This window comes from Andrena cerasifolii, chromosome 1 (assembly GCF_050908995.1).
Source record: "Andrena cerasifolii isolate SP2316 chromosome 1, iyAndCera1_principal, whole genome shotgun sequence".
NCBI lineage: Eukaryota > Metazoa > Arthropoda > Insecta > Hymenoptera > Andrenidae > Andrena > Andrena cerasifolii.
Genome location: NC_135118.1, coordinates 6,198,709 through 6,215,569, shown reverse-complemented (window position 1 = coordinate 6,215,569; position 16,861 = coordinate 6,198,709). Strand labels below are relative to the sequence as shown.

Genomic DNA, 16,861 nt, shown 5'->3' with positions numbered 1-16,861 from the left:
TCAGAACACCTATATCTGTTTCGGTAATACAAATCTACCATTTTCCATTCAGAATTCCCTACACAATGTCCACGCGCGATATTAAAATCTGCCCGCGAAACGTCCTGTACAGCGCTCGACGTGGGTTGACACAAAGAAAGAACGTAACCCTAACCTACAAACTCTTGGAGACTTCGATATCGGGCATGGAAGCATAAATTTACGACTCACCTGGGAAGCCGACGGATATGAGTACCCAAACTGCGCGTACGCCGACATCTCGATCCGGTACGACGATCAGTCCTCTTTCTCTCTCTCTCTATCTCTCTTGCTCTCTATCTCTCCCTCCCTCCTCGCTCTCGCGCTCTCTCTCTCTCTCTCTCTCTCTCTGTCGTTCTCTCTCCCTCTGTTTCTCTATTTCTTTCTCGCAGGCAAACAACTAAGAATCGGGTCACTACTAACCGCACCTGCACGCACTGCACTCTCTTCTCACTCAAGTCAATGTACTACTCCCGGCAAGGAGGCGACGGACGACGCGACAGCGAGTCGACGGGCGGCGAACGGTCGCGGTGTGTCGCGCGAACGGTGACTGCCATCAGGGTGTCTGCGAGTCCTGGCCGAGGGATCCGACTGGCGGCCACATGTCGGGCGCACTCCCCTCTGCGTTCCCGTGGCTGGTTTCGCGCGGTTGGGAACCGTGGGCCGTAGGTCTGCCCACCGACGGGCACTGGAATCCAACAGAGTCGTCCCACTGTATCTTCACCAAAAGGCACGGTGAACGAACGGCACGCGGCGCGGCGACAGGCACTACGAAACTACAGTGGCGAACTATCGGCGTCGGCGGTCGGTCCGATGGTGCGTCGCTGGCTGGGACGCGTCACGGTTCTCGCGGGGTCACGGGTCGCGGCGAGCAGAACGGTGACGGGAGCAGTGCGAACGTGGTCAGCGTGGTCTGCTCGTAGCGGCGCGCCGGCCGATGGGACGGACATTCGGACAGACGGCGAAGCGTCACGAGCGATTAGTTATAGAGAGTTCGTTCGTTCGGTCGTAGTACGGTCCGTCCCCTGCTCTCACAGGGCACTCCAGTCTGCGACTGACTCGCCGCCACTCACACCACTTCAGCCGGCCGTTCCGCGCTCCGCTCCGTCCCAGTTCCCCCTCTGGCGGACGAAACTCGAAAGCAGCCGGCCGCTCCCCACTCCGCCGCGGTGGGCCGTGCCAGCGGCCAAGCCGACGAATCGGGGGCCGCCGACGCGCCCCGCGGGCGTGTCACGTGGGACGGCTCCGCGAGGCCGATTGGCGCGTCGTTTCGCGCGCGGGCGTCCTTTCGAATCGAACGTGCCCACGAGCCCGACGACGCCCCCACTCCACCTCCACCCGCCGGCAAACCTACCGTGAAACGATACAGCCGAACGTTCCTCCTTTCCCCCCCCCCACCTCCTCCTCAGCCGCCCCTCCGCGCTCGGCGAGGCTCGACAAACGGCCACGGCGGAACAAGGAGAAACGAGTATGTTTACGCGAGTCTACTCTTGTCAACCCGACGGCGAGGGACTTGAATAAATCTGCCGGCCTCTCTCGCGCGCTCTGCCTCCCTACCACCCCCCCCCTACCCTATCGTCAGGCTAACCCTCTCCGCCTTGCTCAGTGCAACGGGGTGACAGATTCTTCCGGCTTATATCGCGCCATTGTCCGACCAGTGAAATCGCCGAGCAGGCAGCAGCCTGTTTCCACGCTTCCCGAGCCTCGCAACTTTGTCACGGTATGAACCAGCGGACGCTCGGGGTACAAGGGCAGGCTAGATGAGCTTCGGAACGCTGGGTGGATCGCCGGATAGGTACTTACTGTTGGGAGCCTGATGATATGGCCTGTGGTGAAGACATGCGGGGTGCGAAGTACCGGGAAGATTTTTGTTAGTGGAAGTGGGTACTTTGGGGATTCTGAAATGTAGGATTTTTCGCGAATCGCAGCAGTAAGCTTCAGAAAACCGAGGGGTGCTCCGGGACAAGTATTCTACTACGCGGTGGACTGAGACGTTTTTGGTACCCAGATACAATTATTGGTTTTAGCTTCAGTGTGAAACTGAAGTTTCAATAGGCTGTAGGGAAATGGTTGGGGTGAATATGCGATTTTCTTCTCCAAAGCAACTCTATATCAGCCTTAACGTACCATAATGAGAAATACAATCGTTTCAATATTAATCCCAGTATGTATTGATTCTATTATAATGGTCAGAATAAATTATTCAGCTCGAAATCAAGTACCTACCCACTTATTTAACCGTTGGAAGCAAAAGACGCTCGTTTAAGGAGGTATTCTAGTCTGACGGGCAAAAAAATCGATTTTTTTTGCATTTTCTACAGGTATATTATATGGTCAATACACGTGCAAAAGGATTTTTTCCAATTCGTATTAGTTGCAGAGCTACAGGGTGCAGAATAGGTAGTATACGGCGCGTTCACTGAGCGGGACAGGCGACGCATAACAGTTTTGTTCTTGCAAGTGTATTTCGGCAAAGTTTCGGCGGACTGTTCTTTCTGAGGGTCGTGGGGGTGCATTTCTGTGTCTTTTAAAACACAAAAATCGACCATTTGGCCAGAAAGAGACCGTTACTCTCCTAAGCCACCTTTCTGTCTAAATTGTACGCAAAACTTTAAACGCATTTTTCTCGAAACCATGTTTTTTGAACCGGTGTGCATGATATTTTAAGATCCGCTGGACCAACTCAGCCCAAGTTTTGCGTATATTATCAGCACACATGTGGCTATCGTCCCTACCAGAATCATGATGAAATATTTTGTTCTTAAACTTTCACAGACCTTTAAAGTTGAAAAATTGTCCGAAAATCGAAACTTAATTTTCAAACCGCCGTCATTTGCTTAATTTTCGATATTTTTTTTTATCATTCTGGTAGAGACGATAGCCACGGGCATACAGATCAAGAATCTCTGTTAATTTTTTGTAACAGATCAGTGGAACGAGCCCAATCATGGGCACCGTGACACCATGTTTGTTTTTTTCACCATTACTTTAAAGCAGTCAACTGCGTTTGATTTTAATTTCTTTCTACTGAAAAAATTTGTAAAGATAGTCCAAACATCGGTAAACATCTAGCAATAAAGTAAATAATAATAAAATCGATGGGTTCTCTGTAAAAAAATTCCGAAATATCGCGACGAAAACGCCTGGTCAGGCCAGAGTACCCCCTTAGAGGGGGTGCGCGACGCAGAGATCTGCCGAGCGGCGGACGTCGGAAGGATTAGCCACGGGGATCTCTTCGTTGCCGTGCCGTTTAGAATAATTTCACGGGTAATTAGACGGTGGCTGAGGCTGTTCCCGGTCAAGAAGTATTTATCCGGCAAATTAGAGTGTCTGGGAGGGATTAGCCACGGCGAGCGAGACGCGCACGGCGCGGCGTCTCTTCCTCTCGTAAATACCGCAATAACAGCGCCGAGTCGGGCCGGCGGTTCCGTGTGCCCGCGCAAATGGTTGCGTTTTCTTCGCATCACGCTTGGCCGGCCATGTGTCTTATTCGTGTCAATGCGGACGGACGATTTTCCGCGACGCTGCGCCGGCCGATTTGCAAACGTAATGGCACGTCCAAGGGGGAAACTTATGCGGGACGCGTGAAAAACGTTCCGACAAGCTTCTTACACGCCAGAAGTCGAATCGCGCGGGAAACGCTTCGTGGACTAGAACAATCGCCAGGAACGACTCTGCGGGAGTGTATTTGGCGCGAGATTGACTGACCGCTAGGGCTATCGAAGGGTGAACACCGCGGTGCCATTCTAGCGAGTAGGACTCGGCTTCAGTAGGTGCCTACCTAGGAGGAAATGAATATTGCGGTGGGGTGAAACGGAAGGGGTGCTTCTGATGTCGCTTGCAGTCAAGAAACTAGACTTGATCAGCTAATTCTCGCAATTGACAAGGATAAACAAATCGTAGAGTAGGGGAGAGTCGTGCAGTACCGACCAAAGCTAGTTCTCGCTTCTTCGACCAGATATTAGCACTTTATTTGTATTAACAAATGAAAATCAGAATTGTCTGTAACCTAGTTCGGGGTCATACTGTTTACTCCATTGCTCTCGATGTTCTGAGGCATTAAACGTATACGTTGATATTCAGTGGGTTAAAAGTTGTTTTTCAAAGCTAATCTTTTGTTTCTCATGTGAGTAAATAATTTTGTTCTATTATGTATACTATCTCCAGTTTATTGAATTTACTAAAACGCCCTAGTTTTGCAATATTTTTTTGTACATAATATATCATGATCTAAAATGTTTCCCCGTGTTTGTCGCACAGTACCGACTGTCAACCAGTTGAGACCAAATTGTTCTTATCTATAACTTCAATCTGTTAGCAACTTAGATTAATTTATAAGATGTTCATTTAGCCTTCCTTCTACCTTGTCCCGCAGAAAAATAAAGTAAATAAGGGTAGGTGTGATAACCTAACAAACAGGAAGCTAGGATTTAACGAAGAAGTTATCCAGTGTGTTATTTGCAAGCAGAGTTGGGAATTAAATGAATAAAAAATTATTTAAATAAGGATCAAATAAAAGTTCCTTTAACTTTAGGTTATTCGACGAATAAAGTTAATTTTTTTATTCGATGAGAATTTACTCGAAGGACAAAGTTAACGTTTTTATACGGCGAGAATTTATTTGATGAATAAAGTTAACTTTTTTTATTCGTTATTCGAAATTTTATTTCAATAAAAATTTTGCCCATTTCTATTTGCAAGTAATCATTTGGCAAAAATTGGGTGCAGTGTACCGAATGTGAAGGTTGAGCACACGTCGATTGCACAGATCAGGAGGATATTAATTTAGTATTATACTTGCGATGTTTGTACAAATAAAATTTGAAAAGAATCTTGTATTGTACCAATTAAATGTCTTAATCTAAAAATCCACTAATTTAATAGTTGGTCGGTACTGGACGACAATGTTTCGTTTCCTAGAAATTACAACTTTTTTTTCTTTTTCGAATTATCAATTCTTATTATTAAATTGCACAAAAATAATTTCCCTCCTCTTAAGTTCCATCTATACTACAAGCACGTTTTTGAAGTTCTGATTTTTATCGACTCTACCCCAAGATGTAACAAAAGAACTTAGAGCGGTCGGTACTGCACGACTCTCCCCTACTCAAAGTAATTTTAAAAATTTATGTTGTCAGAACTCTACCAGAGGTTAAAGATAGGGGTTGCAATCCCGCGTTACTTTCAATCCCGCGTTACTTTCAATCCCGCGGGATTAAGTATTTGGTTGCTAAATCTATATCCATTTAATAAGGAAACAAACTTTATTTACTGAGATAATCATATTTAATCGTAAAAATCAAGATCAATTGAAGAAAAACAAAATCTGAACGTATATTTAACTTAAAACACCTAGCAATAGAACTTTAAATAAAACTAAGTTGTGTATCATCCGACGATTAATCTTTTCGATTGGTTGAAAAGTAACAAAATAGCTGCTCTTTAAAACGCAAAGCTTATTTTCGTGTGTAACCAAATGGATTTTATTTACGCTATAATAACTCAGTTTAAAAATTAAAAATCGAAAATTAATTGTCGGGCCACAGACAACTTAGTTTTATTTAATATTCTACTGTTAAAATTTGTTTCGGAAACCTGTTCATCAGAAAAAGCGAGAAAAGAAATTGTCTATATTATCCAATAGTGTGTCTATTGACAAATTTTTATCGAAAAAAGTGTTTTTGTCGCTCAGAAATAAATCCCCAAAGATGCAGTATTTCTTGACCCGGCCAAGGTGGTCTGACCCCTTAAACAAGATGAACCACGCGTGAGACGGCGACGGAAAAATTGAGGGGCGCAGAGTCGCGAAACAAAGCAACATCGCGCTTGCCGCTCGTCTCTCATTGCACGTTTCGAGATAGTTCAACGTTCGCGCCATTTTGGTTACACACGCAGTCCCGCAGGTCCTGCGGGATTCCGCAGCTCCTATTCAACACATGCGGGACTCAGAAATTGCGCGGACCAGAATCCCGTCTTGCGGGATTGCAACCCCTAGCTAAAGAGAAGTACTTATTTAGATCCGCTGCGTCGCGTCTAGAACGAAAACGTCCCTCGGCCGTTGCTCGGGGTGCAAACGGAAACGTTGGCAAGGGAGCGAAGTAGCGCGACGCGGAGGAGGCTCGGGAGAAACTGGAAAAATAGCAGTTGCGTCGCAGCGCAAGATTCAGTGCCGCTAATAGGATTAGCTGACAGGTCGACGAGGTCCTTGGGAGATAAGGATCCCTTCAGAGGGCCCCGTACCTGAGCCCAGGGACGGCTGGGGCCGTTGGAATGATTTATTGCGCTGCGTAAACCTAGTGACCTGCCGATCACGCCCCCTCGACGAACAGTCGTCGACATAATGTGCCCTTTTTCAGAGGGAGAGGACCGTGGCCCCCGTCTCGTTTGCGACTCGTCTCGTGCCACGACTCCCTTTCAAGGAGTCACGGCGACCCGTCAAAACCACACAATAACCCGTTTAATCCCGTTCCTCCTCCGCTCGCGCGTACACCTTTGTTTACCCCTGTCCTACCGCAAAAGGGTGCCTCGCCCCGTTCGCCGTGACATCTTCTTTGCGCGGTAAATATTTTGCCGGCGGCATCGAGCCGCGAGGGAGCTCCCAACGGTCCAGAACTCACGGAACGCGAGTCTCGTGGCTGCAGGATTACCGGTGAAACTGGCCCGCAAGTGAATTGCCCTTGATTCGACAGAACTCTCGCGACAAAGGGAAATAAAAATTATAGTGGGTGTTTTTAGAAGGATCCATAAGAAATGCGGTAGGGGAGACCGGGGGTAGATGTTACAGGGGCAGATTGTTGATGTGTTTCAACCATACACGGTTGTGTATGTTGTTTGTTTGTACTAGGTTCACGCGTTGTCACTTTATTACAGTTTTTTGTGCTTTCGGTACTAATTGTAACTTTTCTCTTTGTACTTCAATGTTTTCTACCGAACAGACAGATAAATGTATGTAAATTAATATACCACGTTTGAATCAGTGTTCCTTTAGCTGCAGATTCGTACCAAGAACGTGAGAATACACCAAACTGGTAGGGACTTATAGCTTTTTATACACAATGGTGTCAACCGGGGCAAGTTGTTACAAAAGACAAGCGGCATATTGTTACAGAGGGAAAGAGGCATGTTGTTACATTGTATTTAGTAATTAATTTATTAATTTAACCCTTTAGTTACCACGAGTCACTGTGAGATGAAACTATAATCGAGGCGGAATCTCCTCACAATATAATAGTGCCCCAGTCTATAATTATTGATACGTCCGAACCGTCTACAAGTTTTGCCAACTCATGTCAACCACATGTAACTTCTGAACAAGTAAGACCGTATCCTGTAGCGGAAAAAGACCACGATTCTACGAAGAAAGGAGATGAAATCAGAAATTTTAAGAAACACGCCAGTAAGAGAATCCGTACGACAGGAACAACTGTTAAAGGAAAAAACGAAAAGTAAAAAATCAAAACCTAAAAAGATTTTATTAAAAAGTTTTAAAAAGGAAACTGACGACATAAAAATAAAAAAAAAACATACAGTAAAGAAAAGGCAGATGAGAAATAAAACCACCACAAATAATAGACACGAGTCCCCATATGAAACGGACGACGATAATTAGTGCAACTGATTTCAGTAGTTTTTTTTATTATTTTTAAAATAGATTTTTTATTGTATATTTCATGTAATAGATTCTTACCATTAATACATTTACTTTCTTCCAAGAAAATATAATTATGTTACTCATAATGCAAAAACAAATAAAAAACTGAAAACTGTAACAACTAGCCCCGGTCTCCCCTAATGGTCGCAGGAAGGAACCCTAAAGCAGTGGCGCACTCAGGATTTAACCTTGAGGGGAGCCGACTTGAAGGGATGATAATATTATCAATGCAAATTGAATAAAATTCATTAGGTGATTATAGAAATTTTTCTAAAGACTAAAATCTAGTTTTCTTTCCCTCCACTTGGGGTTCTCTGGGTACGTCACTGCCATAAAGTATTCCGTTATTAACATTTTCAGGGGATCAACCTTTCCAGGGAATGAAATGTAGCGAATAAAGCACAGAAAACATTAGTACCTAGGAATTACCCACGAGGCAAAGAACAGTCAAAGTGCTCTGATAATTCCATCCGCCCCACGAAAGCAATGAAGATACTTTAGATTCTACCGCAGGCTCGTCCTGTACTGGTCGATCCCTTGTGAGGGGATGAGTCGAAATCGTAGAGTAATGGTTTCTCGAAAGGAGATTCGTTCTCGAGAAGACCCGTGGAGCAACGCACGGTGAGCGCTCGAGTTCCTCGAACAGTACGCGCGAGGTCCACGAATCGTGGATCGGCTAGTGCTCCTGTTAAGCAACGCTTAAATATCCCGCCGCGTAGTTAACGCCGTTTAAAGACGCGCTGTAAATCTCACGGGTAGTATCTGGAGGCCAGTTGCAGCGTCGTCTCGTGTTTACAGCCGTCAAGTTTTTCAGCTGTGATAAGGCCGAGGGTTCGTAGCAGGCGAGAGGGTACCTCGCCGAGCCCTATCTCGCTGGCCAGTGTGTCCACTACTTGTTTGCAGGTCGAGTAAAAGTTAAACGGCCGTGTCGGGCCAGGCTGTCTCTAGCGATAAGACTGCTTAATAAGGCAGCAAACCATCCGCCTACCTCGCTACTCGTTCATCTCCTCTGTCCCCCTTTTCACCGTCCCTCCTTTGTTTCACCCTCGACCCAGTTAGGTAAGGCCCCTCTCTCCCTTATCTCTCCTTCCGTTCGTCGGGGCCTTGTAATTCGTTACTCGTTCTCTCTCTCCCGGCTAAGAGAGCACTCGGCCCCCGGCCTAACGAGGGAAACATTTCAAACTACCTAATTCCAGGCGAAACAGGGAAATCGGGGTACACCGGGCCCCATCGGGCCGTAAACTGCCCGGTCAACACGGAATTACGAACTTATCGGTGGGACTTCGTGCTTTCAGACGCCACATCCCCTGCTCCTTAACGTTCCACACCCATGAGAAACAGTAGAACGTTAAAGATCCGAGTTTTATGGAGTGTGATCGCTGACTCCGTGGTATCTAGGTCTTCGTGTAGGTATGTCGACAGGTGTTGTTTCGAAGCAATGCAAAGAGCTATGTACCTACGGTGATCCTTGCGTACAGGAGACTTCGAAGAAGACCCACTTAGCCAGTCGAAGGCTCGAACAAGAGAATCCCATAAGAGACAGTTGAAAAATTGTGTACAACTTCAGGGCTTCCTGTAGCACAGAGGGTTCAACAACGTCCAAGGATGTCCTGTAGTAAACGCGAACGTGTTTGGGAGTACTCTACCCTCTTTAACCGTCAGAGTGCACGGGTCCAAGGCTGTCGGTGCTCCGGAACGAGTGTTCCGACAGCGTATCGTCGGCTCACCGCGCCGGAATCACAAAGGCAAGGTCTAATCTGAACGCCGTAAAACGGTGCGATATTCACACCGTAGGATAAAACAAAAGGTTGTTGCGGGGACCCTGAGGTATGGACGGTAAAAATCGAAAGAGGGGAGCTAATAAGGGAGGTCCAGACTGCCCTGGCGCCTTCGGTGCTCCTTCGAGGGGCACTGCAGTTTTATTGGCCGGGGCGTCCTTGTTCTTCGCCCTCTTCTTCTTCTTCTTCTGCTTCTGCTGCTTCTTCTTCTCCTTCTTCTCCTCCTCTATGCACACCGCTCCTTTGCGGCGACTTCGTCTTCCTCCTGAGCACTCGGTATGGCCGACCAGTATGTTGCCGTAAAAAAGCCGGTCTCTCCCCTTGTCTGTCCTCCTCCTCACCTTCCCCGTCCTCCTATACGGCGGAACGACGAACGAACGAACGAAGGAACGAACGAACGAACGACCAACGAAATGTCAACCGTAAACCTCGCGAGGCAACACTAATTAACCCGACCGAAATAAACTGCGCCGCTGAGCGGCGCTCTCTTGCCTTCTCGTTCACCCCGGCCCTCTTCTTCTCCCTTCCTTTCCTCCGGCCAGGCTCTGCCGCGCGCCTAGCGCAGCCTCCAAAAGAATCCCGAAGCGGTTTCGACTTTCGAGTCTTCCGGCGATGGTCCTCGTGCTCCGAATTCGAAGGGAAGAATTTTTGGCCGTCCTCGGCTCGCGATGGCAGAGATGTTCCAAGGGTGGAACGCGAAGTGACCCTTTAAATATCGTTCAGGTGCACGTCAAGTGCTTTCAGTGGCTATTTTGGTGTCCAACTTGGCGGTGTCGCTCGATTTCTCTTTATAACATTTGCAAAGCGCAGTGTTTGCTTCAGAATGCCTCGGTGACCTCAGCAGTATTCTCGGAGAATATAGTCGATACAGATTTCGGATATAAAAGTGTTAAACGACAAAGTTGGCTGACGCATTTCCCGTGCGAAGAGGAACGAGCCCCTACGCTGGAAATAAATCAGGGGCTTTTTCACGACGCAGGACCGGGAACGGGTGTTTTCGCCCAGAACTCCTCCTTACTCTCTCGTTCCTGGTTCCCCTCGCCGTGGATCCTGGCCGAAACAGTCGAAACCGCGGGGTTTCGCCTATACCTCCCGCTGCCACGCATTTCCATTTTACCCCGCAAGACGAAGGGCGTCGCGATACCTCCTTATACTTTATGCGCGGGGGACACCTACATCGACGCCCACGGATATCGAACTTTATTTATAAACAAACAGGACAGTCGATACTTCTGCAGTCTGGGGACATCTACCTTTGAATCGATTTCCTAGAAGCCACTTCGAAAATAGCGAGTGTTGTAGCTCTGGTTTGATGAAGGATTTCATCGATCTACGCCGAGAATAGGAAACGCTTCTACAACCACTTGGATCGTTATACTTTACACTCCGTGTGTATTTACTGTTCCTAACACTGCAAGATATCCATAATTCACAGAACTTGACTAGTGCTGTAATTATTCGAATAATTCTGAATACGAATAATTCATTGGAATATTCGGTATAGTCCTATTCGGATCCATCTACCTTGCTATAGGAGAATTCACTATTGCTCACGAGCATTTGATGCCTGCAGTTTCAGAAGATCAACAGCAAACCTTCAGACTACTTCACTACGTAGACACTGTCAGTGATCCATCTCTATTCTAGTTTCGTCGAGCTTCCTCACCGCGAATCAGTCTCCCGACGTCGCGTAAAGGACAAACGCGTTCGTTCCGCGCGCAGCGCAAAAGCCACCGTGGTTCTGCCGGCCGTGTGACGCAACGCGGAAACATTATCGGGCCTCGGCGACTAATTGTCGAGTCGCTTTCATAACCGCGACTACAGATATGCGTGTCCGCGCGCCTCCTGCCTCCGACCCCGTTCGAACCTCCCTCGGCTCATTGTGCCTCGCCGGGGCTGGAGACCCGCGAGATACGCACGCCACCACCGTTTCCCGAATCTATGCTCGCGTGAAGCGTCGACGCGGCTGCACAATTGTGGCGTGCACGGGAAACGATGCACGCAGAGCGGAAAAACAGAGACAGCGGCCCGGGGAACGGGGGTGGCTCAGAAAGGAGCAGCTAACGAAGCATGTGTTCGGGCGGTATCGCGATTAGAAGTTCATCACGGAGCTATTATAAATTGTTTGTAATGGTTAGCGATACGGTCACCGCGATGCGGTTACGTCCTATTCGATGGCTGATATCAGCCCATCTGCAAAGAGCTGACGAGTGTTTCGTGACGCCGCCGTCGGTCGAAATCTCCGTCCATCTCTGCGCCAGCACTTCTTTGTAATTCGTCGTTGTGGCGACAGGGGAGCCGTCCGATAGGTCCAAGTTGGTGCGAACGCTGGGTTTTGCGTGGAAAGTGTTTGGTGTTGGCGTTACGTAGCCCAAGGGGCTCTGGTACCCCTCGAAGAAGTGGTGTTGTAAGAAGAAAACGAAACTGAATTACAAGTATTGTTTAAATAAATTTTTATAACCACCTAATGAATTTTATTGAATTTTCTATAAAAATATTTTAATCCCTTCAACTCCACGCCCCCAAGATTAAATCCTGAGTCCAACAGTAGTGGCAATACCATTCACAGATCTAAATTGTCATAGAAGAAATATACCTAAAGAAATCACAGGCTTATGGAGCTGGAGACTCGATGGGACAAGTTTTATTATTATCAGCGTATTTCCTACTCGTTCGCACCCTCGGAGGGATTCTCCCTGCAGCCCCTAACGGCCTTAACTTCCAGAACTTGGGTCGTGAGAGCCTCGGGGATCTCGGGTAATCAAATTCCTCGGAGCTGACTAATCACGAAGGGCATTTTAGTGACTCGAAATCCAAGTGTTCGCGGACCTACTTCTCAACTCTTCGATCCAACCCCCCGTGAATTACACCCGGCGCTCGCGTTAATCGCTACAGGTCAGATTTCTCTGAAAAACACGCGCACACTCGTTCACGAAGCTGCGGCTTGGAGCGAGCGTAATCGACGACAGGCGAGTGTATGCACACTAATGCCGGAGAGCAGCTTCTCCAGGCTGTCCGTTGGCCGTCCTCTATCTGCAATCAGGTGCAAAGCACGAGCAGCGCGAGCCTCGATGTTACGTGCCCATGGAAAATGAATAGGTAATTATAACGCATCCATAATGCGGGCCGACATGGACGCGGCCGAGTGCTGCGATCGGGGCCCGCTTCTCGGAAACGGGGAAGAGGATCACCCGGTCGCAAACTAGACGCGCGGCCTACGCGAGAGGCCTGGACAGGAGGGAAGTCAAATCGCGCGAGGCTCGTTGAGATTCACTCGCGGGGCTGCCCCTTTTTACCAGCCAGCTGGCCCCTTATCTCTATCACGGCGTCTTTCTTGCGGCCGTAAGTATCTCAGGCACGAAACTCGAAGATCGTGCATCGCTGTTCGCCGTGGCGAGGCCTTATAATTGGACTTTATTGGCTCCCGCGGCGATTAGAATCAACGGGTTCTTTTCGGAAGAGCTACTTTCTGGGCTGCTTGTAAACGTAACGTCCCCCTGGCGAAATTCTTCAGGGTTTTCGGCTTGGGTGCCTGAGGCGTTCCTCTTCGAGGGGAGGTTGTCAGTCGAGGTGTGAATTTCTGTTTATATCGCTCTAGCTTTGGATAAATGGTGGGATTAATGGAGTAGCTGGGTACTGTCTTCGAAGTGGTGCGATGGAGATAGGTACATAAAATTGTGGTATTAACGTCGGTAAGCACGTAATTTGTCACTGCTTTCTAGAATTATTGGGTGTAAGGGCTGTCAACTATCCGCGAGAATCTACCCTTCGCGAGATCAACAAGAAAGTTATGTGAGTCGGCACTCGTCGTTTGGGAACGGTCTATGGTGCGATTCCCGAAGATGGCGTTGAAGAACAAGCAGTTACACTAGAGTACCCCCTTAAGTTCAGTTCGGAAAAGACTACCTAACCTCGGGAGTCGGCGTTAGGGAATTGGTAACGCGGCTCGTATAAACGCTAAAGATTGATGTAACAGTTCCGTGCCTCGGTGTGCAACATACCCAACGATCGAATGTTAGTTACATAAGCCTGGTTTAAATATAATAATATAGCATTAAGTGCAATCTAAATAGTAGACAACGGTAAGACTGTGCGTGCTCCAGTGTTGGAGCCTTTAGTCTAACTTCCGAAGACTGCGCCCTCAAAAAACATTTCTGGTTACGTTTATCTTACCCCTGTTATTATTTATTACTCTCCTTTCTTCTGGCACAATAAACGTTTGTTATAAAAAAATAAAAAAAGAGGTTAACGCGACAGGTCAGCACGCGGAGGACCCGCAGATCTCGGGTTCGAGTCCCACCGCCCGAGGATCTGTTTTTCACCTACAATTTTACAAGGTGCACCTCGAAGCTTTCCTACATCCCGCCTGCTACTAATAAGAAACAATATCTCACCATATCCTCAGAAGAAGTCCAACAATTACCAGCAGCCTCGCTGCTCCATCAAAACTTCACTACCAGCTGCTATTGGTAGTCGATCTAAAAACCCAGGAACTTCCTTCGGTCTATGGAAGCTTACAAGTGCGCTCGGTCGGGGGGTTAACTGCCCCTCTATCCTCGATAATCGAACACGAAGGAGGGGAGGGGGCGGGGGCGTAAAAGTCGGCGGCACGGAACAGTTAACCGGTTCAATAAGGCCCCGTGGATTTTTCCTCGTCCCGTGACGGTCCGTACCTACATCTTTCAGTAGCCGCGATCACGATTCGCGCCGCTAGCTCAACGCCCCTCCCCTCCTCGACGCTTTAGTTCTTTATCGGCCGGATAAGTGGTGCTAATTATAGTTATTACAATTAAGCACGGCCGTGTTCGTGGCCGGCGAGGTTCTTATAACGGTGACCCGAGTCGTGCTCGTTGTAAACAGGTTGGTGGGGCCGCGATATAAGGGGCGGGCGAGGGGCACGGTGCGTGCAGATAAAGCGCACCGATACCTCGCCGGCGAGAGAGTATCTCGCGGCCATCAACAGGTAATTTTAAAATAAACGAATTCGCCCGACAATAATACGTCGTCATGCGAGCCGACGGTAATTTCGCGTTGCTCTGTTTGCGCGGGGGCTGCCAGGCGTTTCGGCAACGGTTCTTATTAAATTGCAACAGTATATCGACCATCTGCAATCTCCTCGGTGTCCATTCTCCTCCACTTCGATTAGCTACTCCGAATGAACCAACAGATGAATGGACGAGGAACGCGGGGGAACGAATTTTCCCTTCTGCTTGTTCCTCGCACGGAACACGTACAGGTTAATTTCACCTTTCGATCCTACGCGGCGATTGCTCGCTCTGGAGACCCATTTTCCGCCACCTGCCGGCCACCGACACTTTCCTCGCGTGGGTGCAGGTCAGGGTGCAACGATTTCCCGTCAAACGGATCGCGTGGCTACGCCATGACGGCCGGGCACAAAGCGAATGCGAACGGCGGCCGTAGAGCCGCAGGTTGGCCGAGTCGCGGCGAGGATAATGATCGACGGAAGTTTTCGTGTTAAAATATGCAGATCCGGCTAAAATTACCGGAGGAGCAGCACCTACTCGAGCGGGCGAACGGCGATACCGCCAGTGTGCATCGTGTGCGTTTCGTTGCACGACACCACGCGTGTACCTATGCGTGTCGCCGCGATTTCCAGCACGATTCTTGCCGACGACGTGCTTCGCGAGGGATCGTTGCTGTGTCGCAACGAAAACGCTGGAAAGCTGGCAGGGACGTGACGAGATCCCTATTTGGCAACGCAGTGAATTCCGAGGGGCAAAGAGGAAGCTGCTGAAATGCCTGCTCTATGCCCAGGAGCACAGAGGACCAACACCACTCAACGCACGAGTTGAACGTTTCGTTTGTGGGTCGCGTTGTCCAGCGAGGCCTCTCTCGAACGCACCTAAAGGGAAGGAAATCGAATAATTTAGACGTCGCCCGTTGTCTGGCGGCTCGCGGTTAAACGAGCGGTGAAAATCGTGGAACAGGAACAGCGCCGATGTCACGAGTCCGCGCAGAGTGGCTTCTCACAGGAACCAATTAACTTCTTTACAAGAAACGACCATTACCTCGGGACGCGCTAAAACGGCGGTCGTGTGCAAGGAAATCGCGACGACGTCACCCGGTACCACTTGGAACCGTTCAACGAGTTCCACGAGGATTTCCCAACCGGCATTAGCGGCGAACGGCGAGGGAAGAGGGCGGAAGACGCGCTCATGGAAAGCCGATGAATCGTCTTAATCCCGCGGCGATCCAGCGCCGCGATCCTCTCGCTGTCGAATGAAAAGCGCGGCGTTTTTCACGGCTGCGATCGTCGAGTTACTTATTCAGGTGCACCGTATAATATTTCACTGGGCGCGCGATCCGCGTAACCCACGGGTTATTAATAGTGGCAACATTAATAATCAGCGGCGCGGCGATAACTTAAGTTAAGCAGGGAGTTACGGTCTCCCGCTACCAGGCCTCCGTTTCCGCGTACATATCCGCGCCGATCGTTCGCCGGCCGATATCATATATAATGCGGATAGATGACATCTCCTACAGCGATGTAGGTAGGTACGTCATGAATAGCGATTTTTCGGGGACACGAATCGTGCGTCCGCCGAGGTCGCCGGGGTTAACGCGCGCGATCACGATCCGGAAACCGTTTGGCGACTTTTTGGGCCGCGGCGGTGATTCATGGCGGCACAAAAAGGGAGGATTGAAAATTGAATTAGGTAGGTATGTGGAAGGTGTTTGAAGTGAGATTGACTTTGATAAAACTACAGCGATGCACGAAGGAAAGATTAGAAGCTGGATGACTGCTAGGTACCTGTGATTTCTGTAACTGACTGAACTGTGACTAAGTGAAGGCAAAGAAGAAGGCTCACTGTCATTCCACATCCTTGTGGCACTCAGGACTCGACGCACTTCCACTCCACTGGATCGAATTGACCCTGCTGTTCCTATCATCTCCACTATGCTGTAGATACTACTCAATGCGTGTCACCCAAGCCTAATAAATCCCTCTCCCCAACATCAAACATGTCCCAGAGTGGCGCTCGCGACCGCGAAAAAGTTGCATCACAATAACCCGCGGCGAGGGAGTCATGTCGAAAAGTGGGCTCAGCCATCGAGGAGTACCAAATGAAATCTCGTTTCGAGGGACTCCTCCAAACTGTAACTCCGAGCACGTACATATTCCGGCCGCAGAGTGCAAACAGGCGGGGGACGCGTATTTGGCACGTTCATACCGATCCTCTCGGCCATGTCGGGCGAATATCCGCGACCTTTCCTCGCGTTTCGCCTCTGGTAGCCAGCGGTTGGCCAACGGTAGGCTTTATCCGACGGATAGGGGACGAAGAGCGGGCGACACGCTCTCGGCCTTTGGAAGGTGCACGGGGAAGGAGCCGCGAGGAACGGTCACGAGATACGCGCGGAGGAGCCGACCATAACCGAGCGCGTTTTATGCGCG

The 16,861-nt window shown here is 49.0% G+C and overlaps 1 protein-coding gene across 3 annotated transcripts in view; it reads right to left on the bottom strand.

The window, feature by feature from the left end:
• Window positions 1–16,861, bottom strand: part of LOC143367303 (homeobox protein caupolican) — a 121,567-nt gene that overhangs the window by 85,535 nt on the left and 19,171 nt on the right. Inside the window, exon 1 of one of the 3 annotated variants that reach the window (XM_076808974.1) lies at window positions 211–1,073. The exons of the other annotated variants lie outside the window; for them this stretch is intronic. Within the exon in view, the coding sequence (XP_076665089.1) occupies window positions 211–258 (48 nt within the window). The 5' untranslated portion in view covers window positions 259–1,073. Of the gene's footprint in view, window positions 1–210; window positions 1,074–16,861 lie in introns of those variants that run through there. 3 annotated transcript variants of the gene reach the window in all.